A 20227-nucleotide genomic window follows, 5' to 3' on the forward strand; every position below is an offset into this window, starting at 1 on the left:
TCCAAACAAGGCAGCAACTTCCTAGAGCAGTGATGGCGAACCTTTTTTGGCTCGCGTGCCACAAGTGGGAGGAGCGCAGGGGAGTCGAGTGCGGGTGTGCCGCACCCATAATGCAACGCGCGACCACCCCAGTGCGCATGCGCGCAAAACGCGCGACCACCCCATTTTTACATTTTTTTTTGCCCTCCCCAGGCTCCAGAGGCTTTATAGGAGCCTGGGGAGGGTGAAAAGAGCCTCCCCCCCCGGAGGCCCTCCGGAGGCTTCAGGGACTGTCCAGAGGCTTCCCTGAAGCCTTCGGAGCGCTTAAAACCACCCTCCGAGCAAACCGGAAGTGACTTCCGGTTTGCTCGGAGGGTGGTTTTAAGCATTCCGAAGGCTTCAGGGACGGTCCCTGAAGCCTCCGGGGGGGCGGGGGAGGCTCTTTTCGCCCTCCCCAGGCTCCTATAAAGCCTCTGGAGCCTGGGGAAGGCGAAAAATAGCTTTTAAAAAGGTGAACTCAGCTGGCCAGCGCGTGCATGCGCGCTGGCCAGCTGACAGGGCAGCGCCTCGCGTGCCCTGACAAATGGCTCCGCGTGCCACTTGTGACACACGTGCCATAGGTTCGCCATCACGGTCCTAGAGCATTGTCCCTTTGGTTTCCATTGAAATATATGGGACATGTGTAGACTCCCTGTATTAATAGCAGCTGAATTTGTTAATTGTTTCTAGCATTGGTATTATCTCCAAGTGTCCATTTATACATAAAATATATATATAAATATGAATTCCTTGCTCATTTAGCCTTCTTGCTCCCTTTCATTCTATTGGAGTTACAGTATGATCCTGTATATAATTGCAGAAGCGTATCGAATTTTATGGGTCTTCCTCAAGGCAGTTAGAAAAGCCCCCAAAGTCTTAAAACGTAAAATAATTTACCTCAGATTTTTCAGCGGGGTATCAAAAATGTAATTCTAAGAACCCACTTAATTCTCAGCTAATTTGATAAAAGGTTGGAGGGTTCACCAACTTGCTGACCTAACTGTCAACGTTCCAAGTAATACCCCCCTTGAAAGCAGGACTCCAAGACAGGTAGATTCCTCAAAGAACAATTTATTGGATACATCATATTGGCACAACTGGTGAAAACTGACCCTGAAAGTTCCCACGATTTTCACCTAATTAAAACAGAAAGTTTTCCCCTTTCCCCAAATCATCAGTCACATGGTCAATAGAAGTGCTGGCCGGTTGCTTGGTTACTTTGCTCCTCCTCTCCCAGCCACTTGTTGGAATGACCTTGGTTCCCTCAGGAAAACCTTTTGTTTTGACTGCAAAATCCCACTTAACTATTTCCCTCCCCCTCCCATCTAGTGGCAACCCTGAAGCCTCAAACATGGCCTCAGTCAGGTTCGCTAACATGCTCACAGAATATATGGTCTTCTTATAGGGACAATCCTTTTAATGTTCTCCAAGACTGGCAAAACCCTAACTCATAAATAAGGTATTAATCAAACTTTTTCCTGCACATCTGTCCCCAATTCTCTGATTCAATAGGTCCAAAAAATTCCAGTCCTTCATTGAAAGCTGCCTGGTGAAAAACCATGGTCAGAGGCCGACCACTGAACAGCTGATGAAGCACCCATTCATTCGAGACCAGCCAAATGAAAGGCAGGTTCGCATCCAGCTCAAGGATCACATTGACAGGACTAAGAAAAAACGAGGAGAGAAAGGTAAGATTAAAATACTGTTCTGTGGCCAGTGGTAAAAAAAAATAAATGCATTGTTCCAGGGATATAAGAACATACAAAGGCTCACATTGTGGTAAACAGCCATATTTTCACATTTCTCTGTGGGAGAAGAAAGCAAAGCAATACAAAAAATGAAAAAATTGCCTCAGTATTTTGGGTGCTTAGTAACCTTTTGTATTCTTCATATTCTTTAGGAACTGGAGTAGTGATGGTGAACCCTTTCGGCACCAAGTGCCCAAACCAGAACGTGCATGCATGCATGTGCGCCAGAGCGCCTGAAACACGAAGAGCAGCTGGCCAGTGTGCATGCATGCGCTGATCAGCTGGTTTTTGGGTTTCTGGCATGCACATGCGCACCTTCCAGCTGGTGTTTATGCGTGTCGGAGGACTGAAAACCCGAAGACCAGCTGGTTAGCGCGCACATTCCTGGTTTTGGCTGTTTTGGGGGCTGTTTTCAGGCTGTTTTGGGGGTATTTTCGGGCCATTTTCCAGGCCAGTTTCAGGCCAGTTTGGGCTGTTTAAGGGCGTTTTTCGGGCCTTTTCAGGCCGTTTTTTGACGCTCCGGCATGGAAACACTGGAAACTAGAAGAGCAGCTGACAATGGCACACATGCCGAAAGAGATGCCATAAGTTCGCCATCATGGAACTAGAGCATGTAACTCTTAACCAATTTTAGAGCAGAATGAAACAGAAAAAGGAAGTGCTGCGTATGACTCAGAAACCTATGGAGAAAACCTGGTTGTAAATATCACAAATCAATAAATAAAATAGACCCAATAGTTAGAGACTAGATAATTCTTGGTTGGCTTGCATTTAAATTAAAAAAGCAGTAATATGTGTGCTTAACATTGATCTATTTATTTTTTTAGCACAGAGGGATAAATGTTCGTTTCATATTCTGTTTTGTTAGAAAGAATGGAATATTTTAGAGAAATAATAAACCCACTTTATTATACTGCCTTGGGGTGTATCTAAGGATTCATAGAAATTGATTGAGATGGAGGTTTTTTTCCTAGTTCATTTAAACTATTGATGAAACACAGTAGAAAACAGTTTCACTTTTATAGCCTCAAGCTTTGTACATAAACTTGATAGCCACCTAATTGCTCTGTATTGCATTGCAAAAGTTTATTCTTCCCTTCAGATAAAACAGTGTGTCAGAAGTACAAGTGAGATCATATTTTCCCCCCTGCACTGCAGTTTTCAATTCTAGTTATCTCTGAGCATGAGAGACTGAGTTCTAAGTCCCACCTTAGCCACAAGGCCAGATGGGTGGCCGGGGGGGTCAGTCATTCTCTGTTAGCCCTGGGAAAGATGCAATGGCAGACTACTTCTGAAAAACCTTGCCAGAATGCATGGATGCTTCCAGCCAGTTGCCAGGACTCAACACTGACTTGAAGACACACACGTGCATGCGTGTGCACGCACACACACATACACACACACGGTTGACAGGTATTAGTGATGATGATGTTTTCCCTTCTCTCTTGTTAGGTCAACTCACCTTGATCTAATATAATGATCTTTTGGCAAATAAAACTTCTTTTGTTCCATCATATTTAGCCCTATCAAGGGATCTCTGCAATGAGCAGATTTGCTCCAGTCCCAGTATCCTTCACATTTAGCGCTCTTCCCACATTTTCTCTCTCAAATAGATTTATGATATTTGGGGACCACTTACAAATTAAAAAGCTTTCAGGCAAGCAGCACCTCCCTAATCCATTTTAGCTATCCACCTTATATCTGGATTGAAATCATCAATCCAGATACAACAGCCACTGTAATTGCCTACTTCCCTTTAATTCTTTGTAAGTGCCAGTCACCACCACCATTCTCTAGCCTCTCCTTCCCACAGTTGTCTCTGAAGATGTTTTTAAAATCCACCTCTAATCTATATATATATAAAAGCGAAATAGCACTCATGCATCATCACAAAATCCCCGGAACCGTAAAGCCTACATATGTTCCTCTTGGCTTTTAGGTGCTCGCTAAGAAAGGATTTTTTAAAATGACCATCAGATCATTAGTATTTCTTATGCAATAGATTATCATGCTCTGATGCTAAGGATTTAGACATTCTAGCACTAGAAAGATACTAATGCAGGCCCATCTACCTACCTACCTTTTCTATGAAAATGTAATCAAATATAAGGCTACTCTTGGCTCCCATTAGCAAAGCAAGTAGAAAGTATTTTATTTGCATGTATGCAAAGCCAGCAGAAAGCTATGTTTGACCCCAGGCTCCTCACTTATTTTATCATTTTAATGCTGTAATCCTTTAGACATTTCAAAAGAGTAGGATTGCTGTCATTTAAACAAATCTACAATATGACAGATTGTTAATAGAGCGCAACTTCTCAGTGAATGCATTTCTTATTTACTAACATCACTAACTGTAAAATACTTAACACATTGCAATCTCCATTCTTGTGAAAGCAGTATGTAAAGGGGGCAGGAGATGATCCATTTCCTTCCTCCTCTAATATCTGACACAAATCATACCCCCCTTTGAATTATATCAAGCAGATGTTAAGTGGTGTTAAACATCTTTTGTCATGAAAATGGAGGATTATATCCCAGGCATGACAAATAATTGGATGGATACAAACTTTTATTGTTTGGCAACAGAGATTTCTACATTTGAAAGGAGGAAATACAAAATGAAAATATATTAATCCTGAATATTATTCAGAGTGGCCAGAAGTTTCAGCATAACAGTATAAAGATAGAAAATGGCTTGTTCTGCTATAAACTCTCATTAATTTGTTTCACTTGCTTCTTCAAACCCATTTTCAGAGAAGTATTTTCTAAGCACATAGATTATCCTAATTTCTAGTTGTTCTCAATACAGGTAGTCCTTGATTTATAACCACAATTCAAACCAGAACTTCTATTGCTAAGCAAGGCAGTTCTTTAGTGAGTCATTCCCAATTTATGACCTTTTTGCCATGGCCTTGAAGTGAATCACCATGGTTGTTAATAGAAGCAGATGGTCATTAAGCAAATGTGGTTTCCCTTATTGACTTAGCTTTTTGGAAACAAACAAAGTTGCAGATGACAATCATGTGACCCCAGAAAGTGCCAACCATCATAAATCAATGCCAGTTGCCAAGGGCCAAAGTTTAACTATATGACCAGAAGGATGCTTCAACGATGTAAGTGTGAGGACCAGTTATAGGTCACTTTTTTTATGGCTATCATAACTTCAAACAAATGGTTGTAGACGTTAGGGTTCCAAGTAACACCCCCAATGAAAGAAGACTCAGAGGCTTGAGTTTCCTCAAAGTTTCATTTTATTAGAGATGTCATATTAGCATATCTGGGAAAACCTGAATCTAAAAGCTTCCAGGTTTTCCTCACCCAGGTGAAACTTCAAGACCCTGCCCAGCACCCACATGTCCATCACATAGTCCAATCAGGCACCGTGCAAAACTGGAGATGCCTCCCAGTCAAACCATCGCAGCTGCAGAGCAAGGTGTCCTTGACTCTCTGAGAAAAGAATGTTATTTTGACTACAATATCATATAATTCCCCCTCCCATTTTCCCAAAGTAGAAAATGTGGCACACCTGAAGGCCCAATGTAAAAAATGGCTTCCAGGTCTGACAGTAGATCCATGTACTTACAACCTATAGTACCCATATTGCCATGTTGGCTTGAAAACTCTAGGAATGGAAGTTGACACAATAGGAAGGCACCTGGGGTAGGTAGGCCAAATGCAATAGAGGACCCTGTTTGAAGAAACACCCTACTGTGCACTCAAACTCTATCTTCCTTTTTCTCTATTTCATTCATTCTTTCAGTTGGTTTGATGAATTTCAAGGTGAGACAAATCAGTCTTGAACTAATTTGTAATGAAAAGAAAGGTTTTTTTCTCCACCAGAACTTCACAGTTTTATTTTTAAAATATGATGGTTTTCAAAGTGTCTATTGACCCTTAATTATATTCCTAGATGAGACAGAGTATGAGTACAGTGGAAGTGAGGAGGAAGAAGAAGAAAATGATTCGGGAGAACCCAGGTAAGGCACATTTTTTCCTGTTCTGGCTATGCTCTCATTATTTTGTGCCTCCAATAGGGTTGGCGAGATGGAATATAAGTATGCAGCAAAAAATTCCTTTGTGGCAGTAATGGAGTCCATAAGTCTAAACGTTGCCCAAGTTAAACAATGTCCCAAGGAATACTGTGTTTCCCCCAAAATAAGACAGGGTCTTGTTTTCTTTTGACCCCCGAATTAAGCAATTGGCCTTATTTTCGGGGAGGCCTTATTATTTTTGAGGTGCAGGAGGCGGCGAGCGTGGTCACCTCATGGCTGCTGCTGTGTTGCAATATTTTTGGGGAGGGCTTTTTTTAGCACATGCACTCAAAAGCTCGATTGGGCTTATTATCCAGGGAGGTCTTATTTTCAAGGAAACAGGGTACTTAGGTCAGTCCAGCTCTGATTTCCAGGAAAACCTAGGGATGAACATTTTTGCTAACTCCTTCTCTAAGGCTTGCACTTAAGAGCTTATTTCAGGGGGGGGGGGGGAAACCTCTTAAAATGCCCATAAGTGAGAGGGTTAGAATGAAATTGTGCCCCCCCCCCCCCAATATGTGAAATGTGTACATGTTGGAATCAAGCTCTTTGTCCAATAGAATTTTGAGTCTATAAAAAGCTTTTGTCACTTGCCTCCATTGTGTTTCTGCACTGGGCATCAACTGGCAACAAAAGCTGACACAATGAAATAAAACCTCAGCTGAACTGTAATTACCGGTAGAGACTTTGTGTTCTTACAATTGTAAATTGTATGAAAATAAATGGGGAAATGCTAGTCTCCGTGGCTTTTTCTCTTTCTTCTTCTTTCTCCACTATCTGATCTCTGCTTTTATTCTCTGTTTATTCTCCACTTTTTGTAGAACAGAAAGCCTGAATGTCTGAGAATCTCTTAGGTGATTACATATTTCAGGATATGATATTGAAACAGGAACTAGAGGGATTTTATTTGATGTCTCATAACGAGGAGGGAGCTTTTTCTATTCTACTTTCATTAAGAACCATGGTGGCATAGTGGAGAGCCATTGTAGCGCAGTGGTTAGAATATAGTATTGCAGGCTAAGTCTGCCGACTGCCAGCAGTTCAGTGTTGACCATCTCAAAGTTGATTCAGCCTTCCATCCTTCTGAGGTCAGTAAAATGAGGGCCCAGATTGTTCAGGCAATATGTTGTTTCTGCAAACCACCTAGAGAGGACTATAAAGCACTATGAAGCAGTATATACATCTAAGTGCTATTGCTAAATGCTATTGCTATTAAGATCAATTTGCCATGTAAATTGTATAGATAGGTGTTCTGACCCCCCCCCCCCCTTCATACACCAAACACGCCGAGACAAAGATACTGCACGATGATTTATTAACACACAGACTAGACCTTGGCAGCAATCCAGCACAGACGAGACCTTGGCAGCACTCCAGCACAGACTAGACCTTGGCAGCAATCCAGCCTGCCAAGATAAGACAAGGCTTGATAGCTTCTCCAGCTCTGGTAAATAAGTTGATTCCTGCAAACAGTTTGCGCAAAGTCATTTCTTTTTATACAATCTTGAGAGGAGCTTAATTGCAACCACCTGGGTTGAATTATCTCCTGTAACTGCGTAGCTGTTCTTTACGTCTATTAGCCCTGCGTTGCCAGGCATCCAGAATCACCTCCCTTGTCTCCTCCCCACTGCTCCAATGCATGACGTCAGGAGCACACTCCCTTTGGCTTTCACCACTGCTCCATGCCTCAGGCGCCTCCTGGTGGCCAACCAGCTTCTCTGATCCCTGTTCGGAGTCGGAACCCTGTCCAGGGTCCTCCGCATCTTCCAGAGCCGAGTCATAAGGCCCCTCACTGTTGGAGTCTGGTTGCAGCTCCAACGGCTCCTGCTGGGTCACAACAGATAGGTCTTTTCCAATCTGGGCACGCTCCATGCTTATGAACCTAAGTTCTCTGCAGCCACCTCATATGAGCTCTTTTATATGCAGATGACGCAGCCATTCCATCAAAAGTTGGCAAACGACTAGCACATATGTGTGAGGGAAATCTTTACCTTCACCTTTAAAAAAAGAGTAGCCTGAGTATTTTGAAGAAAATGCTTTAGCTCCACATTTGGATGAATGATAAAGGAAGCACCATTGAGCGAATGAAATATTTCAGATGCTTAATACCATATATTTTTGTAGATAAGCCCATAAGCTGACCCTTGAATTTTTAACCCATATCATAGTTAAAACATACCATGAAAAACGTGCCCCCTGAGGATAAGTTAACCCTCAAATTTTTATATATTTTAATTTTCACAACTGGCCCAAAAAATTGAGTGGCTGCTCATTCGCAGATGAAATTAACACACGTGTGTATACAGGATGTACAAATATTACACAGGCACTTTTAAAAAGCTGAGGTAGAAACCTATTTGTATATATTTGTGGATAAATCCAACCATGGATAAATCAAATCCCATTTTTGAGCATACAGCATTTTGGCACGTGAAATTCTTGGCTTCACTCTGAGTGAATGTGGTATTTAAGTTTAATCTTCTACTTGCTGAGGAAACCAAGTGAGGCAGCTTTCTGTAAGGTGCCAAGGAATAATTTAGCAATTACTAAATTTGTAAGCTGGCATGCAAATAATTGAGGGAACTACCGGTAGATACCGGTATGCCCTATCAAAGAGAAGGAGAGAGAGAGAGACATGGTAAATATCTTCCAGTCCTTGAGTGGCTGTCACAGAGAAGAGGGCTTCAAAGTAGCAGAAGGCAGGACAAGAAGTAATGGGTGAAAGCTTGTTATCTAGAAGTAAGAAAAAATGTTCTGACAGAGAGCACAATTAATTCCTGGAATAGCTTGTCCCCTGGACCCATGGGTGCTCCATCACTGGAGGTTTTAAAAAATAGACTGGACCAACATTTGACCAGAGATCTCCTACATTGAGCAGGGAGTTGGAGTAGAAGACCTCTGAGGTCCATTCCAGCCCTATGATTCAATAGTCTATTCAAGGCTAAAGTTTGGATATGTTGCTGTAGACAATCTAAGTATGTAACTATATCCAAGAAGATGCTCAAGTTCAGGAAGTCGCAGGTAAATCTTAGAATTGAGTTGACTAGCAGAAAAGGGAGAAGGACTCAAGAACTTGTGCGAATTGAATGCTGGACTAACGTAAGTTTGTCTCCCCGATAAAGCTCCATCCTAAACTTGCCTGGAGAATCGACATTGCGGCGGGATTTTTTGCGGCTTCAGCTTGCAAACAAGGAACGCTCAGAGGCCCTCCGTCGGCAGCAGCTGGAGCAGCAGCAGCGTGAAAATGAGGAGCACAAGAGGCAGCTCTTGGCAGAACGTCAGAAGAGGATTGAGGAGCAGAAAGAGCAGAGGCGGAGGCTGGAAGAGGTAATTTTATGCTTTTTAAAACTTTGGTGGCCCAGTGGCCAGAATGCAGTATTGCAGGCTAACTGTGCCCACAGCTTGGAGTTTAATCCTGAGTTGACTCAGCTTTCCATCCTTCTGAGGTCAGTAAAATGAGGAGCCAGATTGTTGGGGGCAATGCGCTGGCATTGTAAACCACGATAGAATCTTGTAAAGCACTATGAGATGGTATAGAACAGCGATGGCGAACTTTTTTTGGCTCGCGTGCCATAAGTGGGGGGAACGCAGGAGGATCGTGTACAGGCGTGTCGCACCCATAATGCAATGCACGACACACACACCCAGTGTTCATGCGCGCACTACAGGCACGACCCCTCATTTTTGTATGCTTTTTTCTCCCTCCCCAGGCTCCAGAGGCTTTATACAAGCCTGGGGAGGGCAAAAACAGCCTCCCCTGCCTCCCCGGAAGCCCTCTGGAGGATTCAGGGACCTTCAGGAGGCTTCCCTGAAGCCTTCGGAGCGCTTAAAACGACCCTCCGAGCAAACCGGAAGTCACTGATTCTGAAGGCAGCTGATAACTGTAGATGGCCCTGGCCCCATCTCTGCCTCATCAGAGCCTTCCCCAGACTCCAGGACTGACCCATGTTCCTCCCGAACTTGTTCACTGTCTAAATCTACTGCCAGCTCCTCTGGCCATTGGCGGGCCACAACACTATGTTTAATTAGAGGTAAACCCAGACATTTATAGTATATGCTTATGTCATCGGATAATCTGCCCCCTGAAATGTGGCTTTCATTTAATTAGGGATAATATGACAAGACTAGATTAGCAAGGGAAGATCAAAGAGGAGCAGAATTTGAGCTGGTTCATGTTCTCAGCAAACAGCAACAGGGAAGGTGTATGCGTCAAAGAGAATCCTTAATGCTGAATGTGCTATAATCAGCTAATTTCAGGAAAATAAAGCAAACTAAGGCTACTTGCCATTGCTCTGATCTACATAAAAATTGTTTTCCAATCTTAGATTTTTTTTAAAAAGAAAACCCTCACAGGTATGAGTTAGGTACCTCACAATGCACTGCTAGCAAACTTTATCACGAACTTAAAATGTCTGCTGGGTTTTGTTTATCAGCTACCTCCCTATCAGTTTAGCAGAATGATTATTCAATAATATTTGGTGTAATCAGAGTTTAACAATGCTTTAAAAACTGAGCCAAATTTCTTTCTTTACGCATAATACTGTAGATAGCCCAAAGCCCCTAAAATAAGACTCCCTACCACCTCATCCATTTATATTTCACACAAACCCTGTATGTTGTTAGCACCCTGTATGTTTCAATGATTATTTCAGTCTTTAAATAACACAAATGGGACATTTGCTTTACTTGGGTACAATCGAAATGATGATGATGAAATATAATAATGATAATAGTAGTAATAGATGAAGGCGGTGATGATTATGGTGGTGATAAACCATGGTGTTGAACTTCTCTGTGTAAATTACCGTATTGATGATGGTGATGATGACTGTGATTATTTAACAAAGGCCGCCTCTTTGTTCATTCCATTTATTATTCCAGTCCAGTTTTCAATTTTCCAACTGCGTAGCTTTTGAAAAAGAACCATGCTCCTCTCTTGCTCGTAGCTCAGATCTCTGAATCAAACAAACTCTTTTGTTATTTAACTGTAAAACATGCTGAGAAGCATAGCCCCTTCGGTAATACCATTGTGGGCACTCAGATGGAAATCACACATCCCAGTCACAAAGGACAATTAGTGGCCTGTGTCTTGAGGTCACTAGACTAAGGTCTTTGAATAAATGGACCTTGTCATTGCATGGAACCAGTCATCCTGCCCACGGTATTCGCCCATTTTTATTCTTAGGTTTTCTTGGCAGGGACAATGCCGCTTGCAAAAGAAAACAAAGATACCTCTGATGAGTTTGACTCAGTCATACAAAGGCTGCTGCGGATATGAATCTGCATTGGCATGATGCTGATCACAACCATGGGTGTGATATGGCCACAATGCTGACCAGCTAAGGGTGTGACATAGCAACTATCATGCACTTTGAGGGTCTCCAGTCTTATCCCAAAGGTGCTTTTTCAAAAGGCAACTGAACTTTGTTTTGCTTTTCATCCTGGAGGCTTCCTCAGTTCTGACTGAATGATGGAGGATGGAAGGATTTATATTCCTTGCAGTCATCTGGTCGTTAGGACTCCTTCTGAGAGTTGTTAAGGCCACTTGGAGGTTTTTTCTGTGCCCTCAAGGACACCTGAATAGTGCAAATGGGTGTGGAATCTTCTTGGAAGTGCTAAAAGGCCTGTGTTGCTAAACAGGAGATAGGTGGTACAGGATCCTTCCTCCTCTGTTGAGAGAGGGCTGTTCAGTCTTAATGCAAATGGCCTCTTTGACCCCTCTTTCAAACCAGTGGTCCTCTTTGTCCAGATGTGGTCTTTGCTGTCTTCAAAAGAGTGACTTTTGTCTGATTAAGTATCCAAAGCTTTTCCCACTTAGCCAATTCCACATTGTAACCGAAATTTTTCGCCCAGGTGACCATGTTTTCTTTGACATGTTCTTCCTCTAGTTTATATTCCAACAAAAATCTATACAGCACTTTGATCAGTCTGTTTTCTGTCTGTATCAACAGTTTATCTAATATTGTGTAGTCTTTGGCAATACCTTCGTTCTTCCTATCCTGTGCATACCTTGATTGTATCTGTAGATAAGACCACCATTCTACTTGTATTCCTTGTGAACACAAAATGTGAATACCCCCTCACATTTTGTAAATATTTAAGTATATTTTTTTCACGCGACAACACTGAAGAAACGACACTTGTACACTACAATGTAAAGTAGTGAGCTTGTTTAACAGTGTAAATGTGCTGTCCCTTCAAAATAACACAACACACAGGCATTAATGTCTAAAGAGCTGGCAACAAAAGTGAGTACACTTTTCTACTCAAAGGTGTCAAATCAACTAATAAATAAGCGGGAGCAGACAGTCAGAATTCATTCAATAAATGGAACAAAAGCTATCTTTAAAATGCAATGAAAATATTAAAACGGACATCCTTGGGAAGATGAATTAGACAGCAAGTTGAGCAGAAAACTCATAGTTTGCATGGGTCAGCAAACTATGGCCATGGGCCACATGCAGGCCACCGAAGCCATTAATCTGGCCCATGAGGCTGCCCTGCCCACATTGCCCCGCCCACCCTTTGGTCGAGTGCTGGACTGTCCTTCGTGAGCCCCGTGGGCTGGAACTGAAAGGTAAGGCCAACAATTTTGGCCTGCAGAGATGTTCTGCAGGTAAGGGAAGTTAAAAACGGGGTGCATAGATGCCCCAGGAGGCCAAAAATGGGCTCGTTTTTCACCTACCCCACCTCCAGAAGAGAGAGAGAGAGAGAAATTTGTTGATTGTAAGTTCCTTGGGTCTGAGAAGAATTGCTGCAAAACTGAGTTTCCTGAAGTGGACTACTAGACTCCTAAACAACTGAAAAAACTGTGAAAGAAAAAAGAAAAGTCAACTAAAAGAGCAAAAACAAACGCAACTAAAACACCTCCAGGAGAAAAGCAAATTAGTTGGTGTGCATTATTTAATGGACTGTTAAATTGGCCACGCCCACCTAGCTACATGCCCACCCAGTCACATGACCACCTAGCCACGCCCACCCAATCTGTCCAGCTCCCCCAACAGTCTGAGGGACCGTGAATTGGCCCCCTGTTTAAACAGTTTGAGGACCCCTGGTCTAGTGTGATGGGGCAAACATAGAGAAGTCTCAGTTAAGTGACGCACAAGGGAATCTAACCAGAGCATTCTCAAGTGACCTTGAAATATTTGCAGAAAACATTTGGGGGTTTGACAAGCACTAGATCTGCTAGTGAGAAGAGAATATTTAGGGATAGTATGGAGGATTTGTTTTTTCCATGGTAGCACTTTTCAAACGTTATTTGAAAATTCTCTCTCGCCATCTCTGAATTCCCAAGGAAGCTAATAGTTGGGAGAGCTGCATCTGTTCAAATGTTTAAAGAGAACAAAGTAGCTAATCACAAGATATTTGGGAAAGCTGGCTAGCAGCCAAGCTCATTAAATAAATATTCTCCTGCAAAATGTTTTACCATAAAAATCTCACTAAATGCCTATTTATAATGAATGTTTTACAGTGCTTTGAAAATAGTGTGCGGAGTCAGAACTAGAATGCTGCCAGTATTTGGCCCAAAGTTGGACCAGTTTCTACTTGTGTGTCCCAATATTATTTTGACTTTGTGAAGATGTGTATGAGAATTATTTTCAGGTGTGGTTATGCACATACACACACACAATTCCTCTTACTGTTAGCAATTCTGTGAGATCGCCTCCTAAAAGGATCTTGAGGGACGCAGTGGCTCAGTGGCTAAGACGCTGAGCTTGTCTATCAGAAAGGTCGGCAGTTCAGCGGTTCGAATCCCTAGTGCCGCGTGAGCTCCCGCTACTTGTCCCAGCTTCCGCCAACCTAGCAGTTTGAAAGCATGTAAAAATGCAAGTAGAAAAATAGCGACCACCTTTGGTGGGAAGGTAACCGCGTTCCCTGCGCCTTCAGCATTTAGTCATGCCGACAGAAAGCACTGGTTCTTCGGCTTTGAAAGGGAGATGAGCACTGTCCCCTAGAGTCAGAGAACTAGTGAGACTTTGAGATGGCTTCCTTACTATTTGAATGACTAGCACATATGTGCAAGGGGAACCTTTATCTTTTAAAAGGATCTTGAATGTCTCAAGGACAATCTTGAAACCATCAGAACAAAAGTATGGGCGGGAGTGAAGTAATTCCTGTATCATCTTCTTCACAGACTTACTCAACAGAATATTTCAACTCTTTTCCAGTCTGCCTGGCACTCTGTGTGCAAAAGCTCCTAGGACAGTAAATACTTTATGTGCTTTATCACTAAACTCCATGATGAAATGTATTGATGCGGAGCGAGAATGAAGACACTCAAATGGAGACCTGGCTTACTGAAAGGTGTATAGAACAGCTTCCCCAGTCTATTTTTTTTTGCCTGTACTCCAAGCCAGAATGACTGGCTGAGGAATTCTGGGAGTTGAAGTCCACGAGTCTTAAAGTTGCCAAGTTTGGAGAGCCTGCGTTAATAATCCATAGCAATTTAGAATGGCCAAATTGAAATTGGATCCTCAATTTCTTCGGTTTAAGATCAGCTCCCTAAACACTATAGGCTAGAACAGCGGTCCTCAACAGTGAGAAAATTTTGGTGGTCCGCAGAAAGATTATTTGTATTATTTATATTGCACTAAATCAGGGGTCCTCAAACAATGGCCCCTGGGTTGGATATATGCAATATATGCTTGTGTTGCTGCAGAGAGTCTCCCCCTTTGGGGTCTTTTTGTGCAGGTTGGAGGGGGGCAGAAATTCCAACTTGGGGTCTGCTTCAGCCTCCTGGTGTGGGGCTTTGGGCAAAGGCAGGAGGGAAGCGCTCCTGGTGGCGAAGAGTCAGAGGGCCTTATTCCAGTGGGACTGCATCATGGCCTGGAACTGGCCTGAATCTCAGCCCATTGAGCCTCCAGGGCCAGTACCTGCCTTTGCACTCCCACAGGTCTTCCATTTGCTTTGAAAGCCTATGCTCGTAGTCCTCAGTGAGGTGCTTCTGCTGAACCGCCTTCTCGGTCAGATCCAATTTGAACTGAGCCAGCTGTTTTACCAACTCTTTCTCACGGTGGCTGCTTACCTCCAACAACTGCTTCTAGTTGGGGCCCTAAGGAGCCCGGGCGGGCAGGCGAGGAGTGGCTGGGAGGGGAATGGCAAGAAGAGGCCGGCAGGGCACCACTTTACGTCAGTTACATCAAATTGGCCATGCCCACCCAGTCACATAACGACCTAACCACACCCACCCAGCCGGTCATGAGGCAGATTATATTAGTGGTTTAAAATTATGAATGTACTGGTCCTTGAGGTCCAAAAGGTTGGTGATCCCTGGTCTAGAACCCATGTACACTCTCAGAGAAATGAATGTAATGGTACATGATAAGGATCTTGGAAGACGGGGTGAAGCCACAGCCTGGGAACAGTCAGAAAAGAGGCAGCTTAGCTTGCAGAAGAAATGTGGGCATGGCAAGCATCTCAAAAGAGACCCTACCTAGTTTCTTGGGCTTTAAAGGTGAAGAGGGAGAAATGTAACTCTGAGACATGCAAGATTGATGTCACCCTATAAGGGTAATCCAGGCAGGAAGCATAGCCAGATGGATTAAATCTATTGTCAGGGTTCCAGATAGCATCCAAAATTACATCAGAGTCCAAGGCAAAGTATTGCTCAAAGTTCCAATCTATTGAGAGAGCCATGTTGGCACATCTGGGAAAACTCGAATCTGAAAGCTTCCTGGTTTTCCCCACCCAATTGAAAGTTCACGAAATTGCCCCACACCCACCAGCCCATCACATGGTCCAATCTTCCACTGCCATGCTGGCAGTTCCACCCATCCAGTTGCAGTCAGGTGCAGAGACAAAGGATGAACCTGCTTTCTAAAAAGGAATTTTGTTTGGGCTACATAGCATCTAACTCCGTACAATCCCCCCTCCCATTTTCCCACAATAGAAAAGACATAGTACAGTGATGGCGAACCTATGGCACGCGTGCCACAGGTGGCACACTGAGCCATTTGTCAGGGCATGCGTGCGCTGGCCAGCTGAGTTCACCCATTTTTAAAGCCATTTTCGCCCTCCCCAGGCTCCAGAGGATTTATAGGAGCCTGGGGAGGGCGAAAACAGCCTCCCCCATCCCCCTGTCTCTCCCCCCCCCCCCCCCCGGATGGCCTCCGGAGGTGTCAGGGAAGCCTCCGGACAGTCCCTGAAGCCTTCGGAGCGCTCAAAACAATCCTCCGAGGAAACCAGAAGTGATTTCCGGTTTGCTCGGAGGGTCATTTTGAGCGCTCTGAAGGCTTCAGGGACCTTCAAGAGGCTTCCCTGAAGCCTCCGGGGCAGTCAAGACGACCCTCCGAGCAAACAGGAAGTCCCTGAAGCCTCCGGGGGGGCGTGGGAGACTGTTTTCGCCCTCCCCAGGCTCATATAAAGCCTCTGGAGCCTGGGGAGGGTGAAAAAATCATGTAAAAATGGCAGGGGGGAGCTCCTGCAGTGCGCGCATGCGCACTGGGGGGTTGCACATTGCATTATGGGTGCGGCACGCCCGCACATGACCCCCCTGTGCTCCCCCCACTTATGGCACATGAGCATAGTAGAATAATAGAAAGTGTGGCAGGCCAAAGATCCAAAAGGAATATGGCTGCAGTCCTGACATCTATTTTACTGTAAGCTTAATGAGCAAGATCTTGCAAGTCTTGTTATGCACTTTGGACTTGTTTCATAATAGTGAAACTGGCAGCAAAAGAAAATTTGAATTAATTTGTGGTGTTCTAACAGCTCATTAGCCTTAGACAATATGAACAATAAAAGCACAGCAAATCAAATAACAAAGATTGTTGAGTAATGTTTCCAGTTCCTTCAAAAACGTTTACCTAAAAATGAATAATGAAATTGGTTTTATCATCAGAGTTGTCAATATGTACCAATTTGTCGGTGCCTGAAAATATTTCAGTTGATGTAATGCAATTTACAGGGGTTAACACCCTGTGAAGTATTTTTATGGTCCATTTTTAATGACTTTCTCAGATAAATTTTGACTTATTGCATGCAGGCCCCAAATCCTCTTCCGTAGTTTTTATCCATTTTTAAGAAAAGCTGTTGCATTTGATACAAGAGTTTAACATGGGATTGAAAAGTTCATTTGATTTCAAATGACACTGTGCTTCAAATACAGTTAGTGGTCTTGACTACTGAAATTTAATTAAGCTCCCAAGACAGATGAAAATTTCATTTCAAATCAAATTGGAACATATGACCAAATTTTCAGCAAAATACATACAGAAAGGATAGGTCTAGTAAACGTGTTTCCCCCAAAATAAGACTGGCTCTTATTTTCTTTTCACCCCAGAAATATGCGCTTGGCCTTATTTTGGGGGAGGTCTTATTATTTTTGAGTTGTAGGAGGTGGTGAGCACAGCGCAATACAGCTGCTCATCAGCTGTTCGCTCCTGAGGCCATGCACGCGCTTTTAGCCATTCTTCCCAGGACTGTGCATCATGCCGTCGACACAGCCACGCTGCTGCGACCGGAGGTCCCATCACTGCCATTGCCTCCTGTTCTTCGCAAATGGCTTTTGCAGCTGCCATTAGCATGACAGAAGGGGTACAGTGGCTAGGTTTGCGGGAGCAGCTGTTAGGTAAGGGCTGTGGGGCATATTTCCCCCTCCCTTCCCCGCCTTGGCCTTACCTCCTCACCTCATGTTGTTTGTGGGGCAAGTAACCAGAGGTTATGGCGGGGACCGGCTGCAGAAGTATTTAACTATTTTCGAGGAGGGCTTATTTTCAGGGGAGATCTTATTTTGGGGGGAAACAGATAGTTATGTTCGTAGGACATCCCCCTCCCCTTTTTTAAGAAGAGGACTGTTGATAAAGTGTTAAAAAGTGGTTGGTTGGTTGATGGGTGGGAGGGTGGGTTAGTTGGTTGATGGCCTTGCAAAACAAATGTTCCCTAAATAGTTTGGCACATTTCTCTCAAATCCTTTCTAGAATAAGCAGGCATATACTTTACATGAAAAGGAAAAGGAAAAAGAAGAAAAGACCTCAAGCATGACTTCACCCTCATTTTGAGAATAATTACTTTGCTACATTGTGTAGTGGCTACTTTGAAGGTATCATAAGTTGAGAGCATTTTCAGTTGAATTTCTGCTGATCATCATCTCATCCCATCTTTGTATAGCCTTAAACAACATCATAAATTTGACAGCCCCCAAGGGAGTCTAGCTTTCCTTTTGAGTGTTTGTGCAGCGTGGGGCTTCACATTGCTTCCTCATCAATATTTAATTTGTGTCATGGTGAATGTGGCAGAAAGAGGATCCCCTTGTGCCTTGAAACAAGAAAGTAGAAAGAAAGAAAAAATGGGCGGGGGAGACGTATGAAAAAAGCTTGGCCTGAAGCATCACTTCTGAAGTTGGGTAAATAAACCTCAGAATGAATAATTGATGTTTGCTCTATGATCCTTTCTCTATCTATCTATTTAATTTATACAGTTGCCCAACTCGCAAGATTTGATTCTTGGCAGCATACAACAAAAAATAACTATAAAACAATAAAAACATCAAACAATCAAAATATTTTTTTTTAAAGTACACATAAGAGATTCAGTCAATAATGGAGCCATCTCAAGATCTCACCAGTTCCCCGAGAGTCCCAGTTCTGGGCCCTGACTTATGACTGCATCCTTAAGGGTCTAAGGTGGAATTGCAAGTCATCCTGCCAATATAATAGAATCACAAAGTTGGAAGGGACCTTGGAGGACTTCTAGACCAACTTGCTCAAGCAGGAAATCCTATATACCATTTCAGACAAACGGTTGTCCAAACTCTTCTTAAAAGCCTCCAGTGACGGAGCGCCACAGCTTCGGGAGGCAAGTTGTTCCACTGATTAATTGTTCTAACGATAAGGAAATTTTCCTTTAGTTTCTCTTTTAAGTTGGTTTCCTCCTTGATCAGTTTCCATTCCTTTCTTCTTGTCCTGCCATCAGTTGCTTTGGACAATAGGCTGCCCCCCCTCTTCTTCGTGGCACCCTTGAGATATTGGAACACTGTTATCATGTCATCCCTAGTCGTCCTTTTCATTGAACTAGACATACTCAGTTCCTGCGACATTTCTTCCTCCGGTCGCCTGTTTCATTTCCAGTCCCCTATAATATTGATTGGTCTCTTTTTGGAAAGCGATCATCATCAGTAGGGAGCAGCGGATGAGAATTAAAATTGTAAGGCACAAAAGGCCACGAAATCCAACCCACTGCAAGAATCCAGATTACAGCCTCCCAAACAGATGGCAAACCTGCCTTCCCTAAACACAACCTAGGAAGGGGAGTTTTTGAAATTCCTAGGTAATTGTTAGCATCAAAAGGTGTAATTGCATTTGCATGCAACAGTAAGTCGGCTACTGGTTATGCTCCATTGCTCCCATGCCAAATAATTGTATGTTTGAAAATGACATACAAAAGCAGGAACTCTGTTTTATTCCCTTTGAAAGAAACTAGAGTCGGAAACGCTAGTTTGTGGTTGATTTCGGAGTTCTGATGTGCTTGGTTCAAATGTCATGATAAAGGCATCCCAGAATGAGCTGCTTTGTTTTATGTATTTGAACCTGGCTTGCAAGAAGAATCAAGTGAGAAATGGTTACGTTTCCAGGAAGAATTCTGGCTTCTTTGGATGCCTATCTACTTTACCTGATGCCTATCTGCTTGCCTAGAAGCAACCATGAACTACAGGTAGTTCTCCACTCACAACAGTTCATTTAGTGACTATTTGAAATTACTGGGGCACTGAAACAAGTGACTGACGACTATTGTTCACACTTACAGCCATTGCAGCATCCCCATGGTCATGTGATCAAAAGTCAGATGCTTGGCAACTGAATCTTATTTTGTTCTGACCTAGGCTTCCCCAAAAAGCACGAAGCAGATTCCTGGTTTCGACAAAACCCCTTGTAAACAATCTTTCAAAGGTGAATTTATGACCACAGACCTTATCTAGCTTGGAAAGCTGCCATGTAAATATTTTCCAAATGCAGTGCTGTGCAAGGAAAGACTTGGCAGAGAGTCTCTGAGATTTACGGACAGATCTTCACACTCCTGAAATGAATAAACGAACGAACAAATTGTTTCCTGCAAAAGCCCACTCCCCTCTTGTTCCTCTTTTATTTCCTATGGGAGGGGCCATTCACCATCCACCTGTGGCTTTACTCCCAAGTCGACCCTGATTTCTTTTCTTCTGGCAGCTCTGCGCAAGCACACACAGGGAACAGGCTCCAGCTGTTCCTCTGCCTCACTGCTGTCTAGCTCCAAAGACAGCTGAGAACTGCCTCTGATGCAGAGCCCTCGTCCTCACTGTCTGACTCTGTGGCCAGCTCTGCTGGCTGCACAACATATTTATGACAGTTACAATGTCCCAGGGTCATGTGATCACCTTTTCTGATGAGGAAAGCCAATGGGGAAACCAGATTCACTTAACAACGCAAAGATACACTTACCAGCTGTCCCAAGAAAGGT

The 20227-nt window shown here is 43.4% G+C and overlaps 1 protein-coding gene across 9 annotated transcripts in view; it reads left to right on the forward strand.

The window, feature by feature from the left end:
- Positions 1-20227, forward strand: part of TNIK (TRAF2 and NCK interacting kinase) — a 381221-nt gene that overhangs the window by 261965 nt on the left and 99029 nt on the right. For all 9 annotated transcript variants that reach the window (XM_081954743.1, XM_081954744.1, XM_081954747.1 and 6 more), the window contains exons 10-12: positions 1531-1706; positions 5677-5743; positions 8920-9124. In XM_081954743.1, the coding sequence (XP_081810869.1) occupies positions 1531-1706; positions 5677-5743; positions 8920-9124 (448 nt within the window). The remainder of the gene's footprint in view (positions 1-1530; positions 1707-5676; positions 5744-8919; positions 9125-20227) is intronic.

Source organism: Natrix helvetica (genome assembly GCF_964273705.1).
Source record: "Natrix helvetica genome assembly, chromosome: 5".
NCBI classification, from domain to species: domain Eukaryota; kingdom Metazoa; phylum Chordata; class Lepidosauria; order Squamata; family Natricidae; genus Natrix; species Natrix helvetica.